At 42.2% G+C, this 13,729-nt stretch overlaps 1 protein-coding gene across 1 annotated transcript in view; it reads right to left on the reverse strand.

The window, feature by feature from the left end:
- Positions 1-13,729, reverse strand: part of atg7 (ATG7 autophagy related 7 homolog) — a 107,354-nt gene that overhangs the window by 28,474 nt on the left and 65,151 nt on the right. The window contains exon 19 of the mRNA XM_084394797.1: positions 12,853-12,975. Coding sequence (XP_084250923.1) covers positions 12,853-12,975 — 123 coding nt within the window. The remainder of the gene's footprint in view (positions 1-12,852; positions 12,976-13,729) is intronic.

The raw sequence follows: 13,729 nt of genomic DNA on the forward strand, positions 1-13,729 counted from the left end.
ACAGCTCAACAAAACACTTCTGAGAAACGACTCAAAGCTGGTCAATAGAGGTCGGACAATATGGGTTTTTTAAAGGCTGAAATAATGCTAATTTCACGGCTCATACTTGATTCTGATTGGTCAATCGGGTCATTATTCATCGATAACAACCGGAAAACACAGGCTCATCCGGGTCACTGAAGTCAGCAGCGCTATACGCTCGTGAGGAACGCTTCTTCTTCGTACAATATTTTGTACAGTTATTTAACTATGCCATCCAGTATCGTGGACTCGCTCTCTCTTGTTTCATACAAACGCAGCGGCGGCCATTTTGTGACTATTGTTTTGTACACTGTTGGATTATAAGATACAAAACAGTTTAATCTCAATATCTCTTATCTCCATAATTATTTATGTGAAATAATTGAATTGAACTGCTGTGTAATAATAAGTGTTATGACTGTATACCGTATCTCTTAAATATTTCCAAAGCAGTTTCTAAAGCTCTTGCATTCTTACTATCCTCGATTAAAGTTTGGATGCACGTCTCTAATTCAGAAATCTTCCCAGTCTTTTTTTCTTCCGGGAACGAACACGTCACAATATTCCTCATTATAATAATTAATGCGCAGAATAAAGGGGCGGGGCCTGGTTGAGTTAGTTAGTAGTGTGTTAAACTGGCGGTTATGGTAAGGGGGCGGGACATTTCCCAAACACACTCGAAGCGCTCGACCAATCACAACACACTGCTCCAGCCGACCAATCAGAGCACAGTGTGCTTTTCAGAAGGAGGGGCTTCATAGAGACAGGAAGTAAACAGAGCGTTACTGACAGACTGGGAAGAGAGGAGCCGCAACAATGGAGAATATGAGGAGAATAATCAACATTCAAGCAGGAAAACCTGCTCTAGTAGAGCCTGAACAACATTAAAACTGTAAAAGGGCCTCTTTAAAGGAAAATGTCAGTTATGATTGATCTTTTTTTTTCTATACAAAGTTGCAAGATATTCTTGATGCATGACCGACAGCATCAGGAGTGTGTCTTTGATAACTCACTAGGTTTTGAAACAGAGACATAACATCCAGCCAACCTATTATTAAGATCTAAAAAGACGTCTCTCCTCAGGTTAGGATGATGAATGTCTCTGTCAACATCTCTGACACGACATCAATCCTCGTATGAGTCTGAAAACAACTACATTAAAGAATACCTGTCACACGTACAGCATTACTGATGATCTGCTCACTTTTACAGCTTATTTATTTTCATCACATTCAGGAATTATAGTCCATTTAAATTTGACTATTTAATGACATACAACAACATCATTTTATAATGTGCAAAATGATGAAATTGTGTGAGCAAACACTTTAAAAAATGTATTTTCAGCAAGTTACACAATCTCATTTACACAATATAATATCTTGTTTATGTTATGATTAATCTCCAACATATAGGTTGTGTTGGAGTGAATTGACCAGCTAATGAAGTTGGTTCAGTTTTCTGTGTTGAACGTTTTCATTTTAATGGCTTCATCAAATTTTAATAATCAAAAAGAATGTCCAATCTTTTGAATTCATAAAACATTAACAATTTAATAATTTATAATAGTTTTTTTTTTTTTTTTTTACTTTTGACAGTTTTTTAAACCATGTTTTATGATTTAATAAAAATGTTATATCAAAATTGTATCAAAAATGAATGCATAAAACTTTAACACTGAAAAGGAATTGGTGTAGTAACAGTTTTCACTCAGTTTTGATTGCTTGTAAATTTCACAAACAATTACAAAGACAAGTAACATCGAATTAAACATGAAATTTTGAAGAAATAGTATTTTCTTGTAAAACATACTCCAATATTCTTTGTTTTATTTACAACTTCGACAATCATGTTTTACAGTGAATTTAATGAATCTTTTAAAATGCAAATCAAATCAAATTTGACCAATTCCTTTCATGTTTTGGCAAACAAGGTCATGCATAACAGTTTGTTTACTGTTTATTATTATTATTATTATTATTATTATATTCACACACACTCGTCCATATCTCAGTGTGTGCAGATCTACTTTTATTTTATTCATACAACAATTCTGTGACATTCCACGTTATACTGTAAATTCCTTTTTCCTTTTTTACCGTAAAAAACTTTTTATGACTTGATTCCACGATTCCGAATGCGTTTTCCGTTAATATTAGTTAACAACACATACTTACTACGGGGTTAGGGTTAGTCGATTGTAATTATGCATAATTTACTGTTATTACTGTAGTAAGATCATGTAACGTGTAATAAAATACACTTTAAAATAAAGTGTTTCTTAAAAAAAAAAACGCTTTCTCAGTGTTCAGTTTGGTAGTTTTGCTGGATGTTCTTGTGAATAAATGTTGTTTGCTGGAACGGGGACTGCAGTGCGTCTGACAGGTTTGTTTGGCACATCATAACGCCAGCAGAGGAACTGGAAACACACAATGCCATCTTTATCACCGTGATGGATGGCATCAGAAATGAAGGGCAGTGAATGTGAACGTGTGTGAGGAACACAGAGAGCCATTGTGTGGAGCGTCAGGAGAACTCCAGTGTCCATACATTACCAACTCCACAACCGCAGATAACAGGATCATTTACCAAACTTGAGGAAGAGCGCTGACGGGAAAAAGCCTCGTCGACATGGTGGAAACAGATGAAGACTCAGCGTGTTGTGTTTTCGCACAAATGACTTTGCTCCTCAGCCAATCAGATTGTGTGTCCAGATCTAGTTTTGTTCAATGAGGAGTTACATGAGTTTAAAGTAACCTAAATAAGCTATTCAATACCACAGTTTGCTCAACCGACAAAGAAAGTCATTTCAGAGATGAAGCAAGTTATAACATTTTGATGAAAGATTCCGGACTTAACTCTTTGCAAAAACACATATTGATGAATGGTGAACAAAGACCATGAATGTACACTAAAGAATCCCTATAATGCTATTATAATGGTTCCTAATGTTGTTTTGGCGTCTCCTTCAACAGGTTCACATTCATCCAAGATCAAAAACACTGTAATGTCCTCATAATCTCCACTGCAGCGTCAGCTCTTTCCTCTCAGTGTCTGAAACGCTTCCATCGGAGATTCAGTCTCTCTAAGCTCCGCCTCTCTGAGAGCTGCTCTGCTGTGATTGGTCAGAAAGCAAACGCTCATTATCATATCTGAATCTCAGCTCTTGATCTCAGGGATACGAACAGTAACGATGGCGTGGGTTTTACCGTATCAATCTCAGAAAACAGCGTCTTCTCCACACGAACAACACGAACCAAACTCTTCCAGTCTCAGATACACTACAGTGATTGAGGGCGGAGCTAAGAGACGCTGCTCAGCCAATCAAGACCACAGGCTGGCATTATGCAAATTAGTTACAAACCTGCGACTGAATTACTGACGACTCGTTTCAGTTCAGAATCACTTCTTTCTTTTGGGAGACAAACACTCAAACTTTAAAAAAATATTGTGACGTGTTCGTTCCCGGAAGAAACTCAAGACTACACTGGAGTTCAGAAACACTGACTCTGATATAGAGAAGAACTGGAGCTTCTTCATGATCACACAGCAACATTACACACTAAACACAGATGAACATGGAGAAAAGCAGAATATGCACTCTTTACACTTATAACGCTTGAGCTCTTTCCCACGGTGCAGTTCAAGAATAATAATAATAATAATAATATTATTATTATGTTTAATTTATATAGCGCCTTTCTCAAGCTCAAGGACGCTTCACAATAACAGTAAAGAACAAACAATCAGTTCATACATAATAAATGGACAAAAGACATTTGAGTCCCAGTCCAAGAAATGAGCGTTTGCAGTTGCATATCGCAGTCCAGTCGAATACAAACAGAAACAATAACAGAAACAAAAAGCAACACTATTCCCAGACAGCACAGGAGGTTTGCAGCTGAAGCAAAGGTCAGAGGTAAAAGACTAGCGGTACGTGAGGAAACGAGAAAGGGACGCAGGTTTTAAATGTATTTCTGCGAGACAGACAGTCAGAACACACAGGGTCTAAAGAGAGAAAGCCATGTGTGGGTCAAGCTGCTCTTCATTCACATCATCCACACACACACACACACTCACACACACACACTCGTACACATTCCTCCAGTGCATTAGTGGAAGACAGCAAAGATGAGTCGAGTGTCCAAATATTATGACAGATAGAGAGGAGAGAAACTAGTGTTCATTTTGTCAGCTATTTTTACATCTAGTCTTAGTCTTAAGGCCTTGTTCACACCAAGGACGATAACTATAAAGAAAACGATAAAGATATAGTTCTAAAAACTCGTTCTCCATATTAAAGAATAGCAGAGTTCACACCACAGCCGTAACCATAAAGATACGAGGAACGATGTCGTCGGGATCATTTCCAGCCGTCGAACAATAAAACACTGACAGCCAATCAGAATCCACTCGAATTTAAAGGGCTCGCGTATTTAAGGCGGCAGACGACACTGTGGAGAAGTTCAGCTCCAGATAAATCCACCTCTGTTTGACAAGGCAAGCTCCTTTTCAAGAAAATGGATGTGGAAAACAATCGTTCATCCTCTCTGAATGAGAGAAGGATTCCCTCGAGTCTCCAGCGCTCGTTTCCACAACACTGTCTTGCTTTCTTTGAAGCTGCGGTGAGAAAAACTAGGTGTTGTTTCTATTCCACTATATTGCGTGTTTTCCTCAAAAACCTTCATTTCTTTTCCACTGAAGAAAGAAAGACATGAACATCTTGGATGACGTGTGTGTGAGTAAATTATCAGGAAATTTGAATTCTGAAGTGATCTACTACTTTAAGGGATAGTTCAAGGAAAATGCTGTCATCAATTACTGTCCCTCGATCGTGTCTCTTCAGAAGACTCTCTTTATCAGTGCTTGGAAGCATTAAAGTCTTATGGGTTTGGGACAACATGAGGGACAAATCGAGGGACAACACGAGGGACAACACGAGGGACAACACGAGGGACAACATGAGGATGAATACATGAGGGACAACACGAGTGTGAATACATGAGGGACAACACAAGGGACAACACGAGGGACAACATGAGGATGAATACATGAGGGACAACATGAGGGACAACACAAGGGACAACACAAGGGACAACACGAGGGACAACATGAGGGACAACACGAGGGACAACACGAGGGACAACATGAGGATGAATACATGAGGGACAACATGAGGGACAACACAAGGGACAACACAAGGGACAACACGAGGGACAACACGAGGGACAACACGAGGGACAACATGAGGATGAATACATGAGGGACAACACGAGTGTGAATACATGAGGGACAACACAAGGGACAACACGAGGGACAACACGAGTGTGAATACATGAGGGACAACACGAGGGACAACATGGGTGAATACATGAGGGACAACACGAGGGACAACACGAGGGACAACACGAGGGACAACACGAGGGACAACACGAGGGACAACACGAGGGACAACATGGGTGAATACATGAGGGACAACACGAGGGACAACACGAGGGACAACACGAGGGCCAACACGAGGGCCAACACGAGGGCCAACACGAGGGACAACACGAGGGACAACACGAGGGACAACACGAGGGACAACACAAGGGACAACACGAGGGACAACACGAGGGACAACATGGGTGAATACATGAGGGACAACACGAGGGACAACACGAGGGACAACACGAGGGCCAACACGAGGGCCAACACGAGGGCCAACACGAGGGCCAACACGAGGGCCAACACAAGGGACAACACGAGGGACAACACGAGGGACAACACAAGGGACAACACGAGGGACAACACGAGGGACAACACGAGGGACAACATGAGGGACAACACAAGGGACAACACAAGGGACAACACAAGGGACAACACAAGGGACAACACGAGGGACAACACAAGGGACAACACGAGGGACAACACGAGGGACAACACGAGGGACAACATGAGGGACAACACGAGGGACAACATGAGGATGAATACCTGAGGGACAACACGAGGGACAACACGAGGGCCAACACGAGGGACAACATGAGGATGAATACATGAGGGACAACACGAGGGACAACATGAGGATGAATACATGAGGGACAACACGAGTGTGAATACATGAGGGACAACACGAGGGACAACATGAGGGTGAATACCTGAGGGACAACACGAGGGCCAACACGAGGGACAACATGAGGATGAATACATGAGGGACAACACGAGGGACAACATGAGGATGAATACATGAGGGACAACACGAGTGTGAATACATGAGGGACAACACGAGGGACAACATGAGGGTGAATACCTGAGGGACAACACGAGGGCCAACACGAGGGCCAACACGAGGGACAACACGAGGGACAACACGAGGGACAACATGAGGGACAACACAAGGGACAACACGAGGGACAACATGAGGGACAACACGAGGGACAACATGAGGATGAATACATGAGGGACAACACGAGTGTGAATACATGAGGGACAACACGAGGGACAACATGAGGGACAACATGGGTGAATACATGAGGGACAACACGAGGGTGAATACCTGAGGGACAACACGAGGGCCAACACGAGGGACAACACGAGGGACAACATGGGTGAATACATGAGGGACAACACGAGGGTGAATACATGAGGGCCAACACGAGGGACAACACGAGGGCCAACACGAGGGACAACATGGGTGAATACATGAGGGACAACACGAGGGTGAATACATGAGGGACAACACGAGGGACAACACGAGGGCCAACACGAGGGACAACACGAGGGCCAACACGAGGGACAACATGGGTGAATACATGAGGGACAACACGAGGGTGAATACATGAGGGACAACACGAGGGACAACACGAGGGACAACATGGGTGAATACATGAGGGACAACACGAGGGACAACACGAGGGTGAATACCTGAGGGACAACACGAGGGCCAACACGAGGGACAACATGGGTGAATACATGAGGGACAACACGAGGGACAACACGAGGGACAACACGAGGGTGAATACATGAGGGACAACACGAGGGTGAATACATGAGGGACAACACGAGGGACAACACGAGGGACAACACGAGGGTGAATACCTGAGGGACAACACGAGGGACAACATGGGTGAATACATGAGGGACAACACGAGGGACAACACGAGGGACAACACGAGGGTGAATACCTGAGGGACAACACGAGGGACAACACGAGGGTGAATACCTGAGGGACAACACGAGGGTGAATACCTGAGGGACAACACGAGGGACAACACGAGGGTGAATACCTGAGGGACAACACGAGGGACAACACGAGGGTGAATACCTGAGGGACAACACGAGGGACAACACGAGGTACAACACGAGGGACAACACGAGGGACAACATGAGGGACAACACAAGGGACAACATGAGGGACAACACGAGGGACAACATGAGGGACAACACGAGGGACAACATGAGGATGAATACATGAGGGACAACACGAGTGTGAATACATGAGGGACAACACGAGGGTGAATACCTGAGGGACAACACGAGGGACAACACGAGGGACAACACGAGTGTGAATACATGAGGGACAACACGAGTGTGAATACATGAGGGACAACACGAGGGACAACACGAGGGACAACATGAGGGACAACACAAGGGACAACATGAGGGACAACACGAGGGTGAATACCTGAGGGACAACACGAGGGACAACACGAGGGACAACATGAGGGACAACACAAGGGACAACATGAGGGACAACACGAGGGACAACATGAGGGACAACACGAGGGTGAATACCTGAGGGACAACACGAGGGACAACACGAGGGTGAATACCTGAGGGACAACACGAGGGACAACACGAGGGACAACATGAGGGACAACACAAGGGACAACATGAGGGACAACACGAGGGACAACATGAGGGACAACACGAGGGACAACATGAGGATGAATACATGAGGGACAACACGAGTGTGAATACATGAGGGACAACACGAGGGTGAATACCTGAGGGACAACACGAGGGACAACACGAGTGTGAATACATGAGGGACAACACGAGTGTGAATACCTGAGGGACAACACGAGGGCCAACACGAGGGACAACATGGGTGAATACATGAGGGACAACACGAGGGACAACACGAGGGACAACACGAGGGTGAATACATGAGGGACAACACGAGGGTGAATACATGAGGGACAACACGAGGGACAACACGAGGGACAACACGAGGGTGAATACCTGAGGGACAACACGAGGGACAACATGGGTGAATACATGAGGGACAACACGAGGGTGAATACATGAGGGACAACACGAGGGACAACACGAGGGACAACACGAGGGTGAATACCTGAGGGACAACACGAGGGACAACACGAGGGTGAATACCTGAGGGACAACACGAGGGTGAATACCTGAGGGACAACACGAGGGACAACACGAGGGTGAATACCTGAGGGACAACACGAGGGACAACACGAGGGACAACACGAGGGACAACATGAGGGACAACACAAGGGACAACATGAGGGACAACACGAGGGACAACATGAGGGACAACACGAGGGACAACATGAGGATGAATACATGAGGGACAACACGAGTGTGAATACATGAGGGACAACACGAGGGTGAATACCTGAGGGACAACACGAGGGACAACACGAGTGTGAATACATGAGGGACAACACGAGTGTGAATACATGAGGGACAACACGAGGGACAACATGAGGGACAACACAAGGGACAACATGAGGGACAACACGAGGGTGAATACCTGAGGGACAACACGAGGGACAACACGAGGGACAACATGAGGGACAACACAAGGGACAACATGAGGGACAACACGAGGGACAACATGAGGATGAATACATGAGGGACAACACGAGTGTGAATACATGAGGGACAACACGAGGGACAACATGAGGGTGAATACATGAGGGACAACATGAGGGTGAATACATGAGGGACAACACAAGGGAGAATACATGAGGGACAACACGAGGGACAACACGAGGGTGAATACATGACAGAATTACATTTTTCGGGTGAACTATCCCATGCGATATTACAGATTACAGCTGATTAAAACGGAAAGACAACATTAATTCACCATTAGCTCACAATATGAACAGTGTGCACTGCTCCGTACACTTTGACATAAAACACTTGTATATAAACATTTAGGGCCCTCTCTCCCACAAAGCGCAATTGACTTTGTACAGCGACGCATGTATCATTCCTATTTTGCACCCGACACACAGCAGACTTTTCCCTCCACAGACGCACGTCAGTAAATTAGGGAATGAACTTGCGCTCCCGGGGGCGGTTCAGGGAAAAGAGGAGGCGTGTTTCGGCGCAAACGTTCCCTGGTGCTATTTTGCAGCTTCAGAAAACAATTCCTCCACAGACCAGGAGAAACCTCGTCTAAAGTCAGTGGCGCGTTATTCAGATGCTATTTTAAGGGCGCATGCTTGGCCATAATGTAGCGTGTGCACAACGCACACACACTTTGCTTCTCTCATCTACACAGACACAGTTCACATTTTTAGAAAACCATACATTATTACAAGGATAAATATTCCACACGAGGGAAATCATTGTGGTGTCCATGAAGATGTGAAAGAATAGGCATAAATCTAGCTTACACATTTACCCAAATTATCATACGCCTGTTTAACCGAAGCTAATTTGTGTGTGTTTCTCCGTCCCCAATGTCACTTCTCTGTGTTTTACGGCCCTGACGAGAACGTCGGTCTCCTCGGCTGTGAACCGCTCCTGGCAAATCCGCCGTTATAATAGCAATCCGCCATGGAACAAGCGCTCCTGCTCTTAAAGGGAATGTGAGATGACGCTCTGATTGGTTTATTTCACGTTACGCCCAAACCACACCTATGAGTAATGAAGCTACTTCAGACCAACACATTTTAGATTTGCGTCGGGCGCAAGAGTCATTTATCCCGCCGGTATAATAGCAACAGCGCCCGAGATCCGCCCACAAAGTTACTTGCGTTTCACGTTTGATACTTGCGTTTCAGATCATTAAAATAGGGCCCATAATCTCAATTCTTCTGGTTCATTCTGTTAAGAAACGCCTACGTTTTTATTTAGTGAACATCTTGTTACAGACGGAAGTCTATTGTGGAAGCAAAATGGGTTGTGAATGTTGTGAACTCTTGATTATCAGATCTAAACATGCTTAAAAAGTCATTCCTTCAGCCTAATTGAACCTTCGTAAAGACTCCAGTGGTTTTCACTAGAGGTTATGTCTATATTTTTCTACACATACACTGCAGAATTATTAGGACTGTTTGATGGCCTCTTCATAGTTCACTTCACGTTCTGATTGCCTGATGTTTGACTGGATGAAGTTGTTTATATCCACTGAGTTTCACAACAGCATCAGGAATAAGAGCACATTATTACGCAATTTCACCGACACACTCGTATCGTGCTCTTATAACAAAATAAAGCATGTTAAATCCCAAAATAAACTGCTAATTTCCATGAATAGAGTTCAAACCACGGCCCTGAAATGTGTTCCTCAAATGGTCAGTGGAAGGAGGAGCTTCAACTCCAGAATGGTTTTATTTCTTTCCATTTGCAAACCCTGTTACCTAAATTTAACAAGTCTAAATTCTGATTGTTTTGTGTGTTTTCTAGTTATAAACATTAAATAAGTATAAGAATTATTACACACGAAAATAAAACAAAGATGCTGTAGATTGTGGGTGTTTAAACATTGCAAAAATAACAATATACATTCATTAGATTGTCAAAATGATGACGTTCATCTATGATTTTAAGTGTTTTAATATATTTCAAGGTCTAAATCCCACATTTTCAGTGGGGATGTTGCTGTTATACAGATATTTTATGTTTTTATGCTAGATTAACTTGATAGATGAAATGCATCAAACCAGAAAAACACGATTTCTGCCTCTAATGCTTTAAAAAAAAAAAAACCGAATGGGACACAATCGTACCATATTCATGGAAAATGTCAAAGAAAATACAGAAAAGACTAAGATTATACACCCTAGTTTTCACAAAGTATCCTTCTGAAAGCAGGAGTAATGAGAGATGTGTTTTTCCCCACACAAAAAAACACACAAAACCACCACTTCCAAACTAGAAGTGGTACATTTCCATTCTTTCTCAGCTTGCCATCAATCCTGAACACACACAAGTTAAAAATACAAGGCATCAACATGGGAATATAAAGTGCTTGACTGCAGATCCGACTGAAATTAATCTGAAGGTTTCAGACAATAAGCGTGGGCAAATGCAGGAGCACATATCCTCTCATTTTGGGTTTGCGCCTCTAAACCGCTCAGAACTGCTGATGTGGGACTTTCCCACAGTTTCAGTCTCCATGTTTGTCACTGGAGAGTCCTGACGAGGGACCGTTCCCAGAATCCCAACACTGTTCCTGGGTCAGTCTGGCTTGCTGGAGTTACACGCCTGAGATCAGCGAAACTGTCCCTGGATCAGCCGTACGCTGAGATATTTTTAAAACACATGATCTCCAGAGCAAGTAGAAGTGAAGTTTTGGGACAGGAGCCAGGAATAGCAAGAACAGACTGCATTATGGGTATTTTTCTTAACGGGAAGAATAAGAAATGTAGCATTTGGATGGCATTTGGGTTTTCTAAATGACGTCTGTTGCAATTGTTAAAGTTTCATATAACAATTTAGTCCAGGATTGGAGTTGCAGCGTCCTCTGCAAGTTTAAGGGAATCTAAGACCTTTAAGACTTTAAAGTCATTAAGACTTTTTAATGCAAAAAAAAAAAAAAAGACAAATTATGTAATAATTCAAAGACAAATAGTTATTAAATACTAGCACCACATCAATATATTCAGTTGAACTTGGTGATGCATGTAAAAAAAAAGTGTTTTTCTTTCAGAATACAATAATTCTAGTGAAATAGATTAGAAATGTTTAATAAAGAACTAAAACTAAAATGTAAAAAGTCACGTTTCCCACAATAAATTAAAAAGTTCATAAAAGAATAATATTTAATCACATTCATTGTTTATTGGTTACAACATCTAAATACATATTAATAAAGGACATTTTCCTGACTAATGTTTAGAGACTAAATATAAGATTTTAAGAGATTAAAAAAATGAAATCACTGTTTAGACGGTTCAATGAATTTGAAAGAGATTCAGAGAAATTAAATTGTTGATCTGATGATTTTGACATCAAAACCCAGCATCAGTTTTTAACTGTGGTTAGAATATAAAATAGTAAGTAAGTTTATATTTACTTTAATTTATATTTTGGAGTAAGTAAATGTATTGCCATCTTTACACTGCATTAAGAATCTGAATCAGTGCGTATTATACCACAGATTTTATTCATATCAACATGTTTGAATGTTTATTCATGCACACTAAAAGAGAACGTTTAAAGTTTTATTAATGTATTTGTTTAAATATTTTAAGTTTTTGGATATGTCAAAAAAAAACCTGGGAAGTGCAGTAATCGTTCAGTTACACTCACTAAACCAGTGAGGCTCTGCTGTTCCTTCACAACGAGACACAACGTCATTTTCCAGACCCTTCACTCTCTCTGATCAACATCACGTCTGTCAAGAAGCAGCTGAAGACACACCTCTTCTGCAAGCACTCAAACACACACACACACACACACACACACACACACACACACACACACACACACACACACACACACACACAGACACACACACAGACACACACAGACACACACAGACACACACAGACACACACTCACTCACACACAAACACACGCACATGCACTCACTCAGACACACTCACACTCACACTCACACACACACAGATGATAAAGTCTAACCTCGGCTGCCTGTGTCTCCTGATGGAGTAACGTCAAGCCGGTCAGATCCTCCAGGAACGAATGGGAAGAGTTGAAGACCTTCGCTAGGAACTGGAAACCTTCTCGCTCATAATTCTCAAGAACCTGTCAAAAACAAGCCATTATTAATCAATAGCCAGGGTTCCCACACCTCGGTTAACTTCAAATTCAAGAACCTTTCAAGGACTTTCCAGGTCCAATACCCTCAAACTCAAGGACTTAATGTGGGGACACATTTCAAGTGAGAGCAAGGTTTTGCATAAAATTGAAAAATATTGTACATCCTATACTGTATTCTACAATGATCTGATATTAACTTTTGCATGGATTTTATTGAAAATGAAACCAGAAGTTTTAAGATATGAATATGCTTTTCTGAATATGATAACTGTTTTTTCTTGCCTCGTGGGTTTACATTATCTCAACAACCAAAGCAATTCAACATTACATTAACTTAAAGTAAATATTTGTGCAACAGATTATCACAAATGTTTTATGTTTATTGAATACAATATACAGTCATTGACTGAACATATTTGGGTAAGTTTGCATAAGCCACGAAGTGTTGGCGAAATAACACATTAACTTTCGACACTATTTCAATCATTTGTAACAACAGCTGTGACATTAAAGTGAGTCAGGGATTCAGCTCATTCAAATGAAGTTGCTCATTATCATTTAAAGAGACATGCACCGAAACAGGTACAAAGAGTGTTGTTTTTCACAACCATTGAGGAATTTTAACCGAAGTTTATTACAAACTTGACCTGAAGACCCTGAAGAATCACACCAACTTGTGGAAAATGGGCATTCGATGACCCCTTTAAAGGCGCAACATGTAGTTTTTCGCCACTAGAGG

This window comes from Rutilus rutilus, assembly GCF_951802725.1.
Source record: "Rutilus rutilus genome assembly, chromosome: 22".
In the NCBI taxonomy this organism is placed as follows: Eukaryota; Metazoa; Chordata; class Actinopteri; order Cypriniformes; family Leuciscidae; genus Rutilus; species Rutilus rutilus.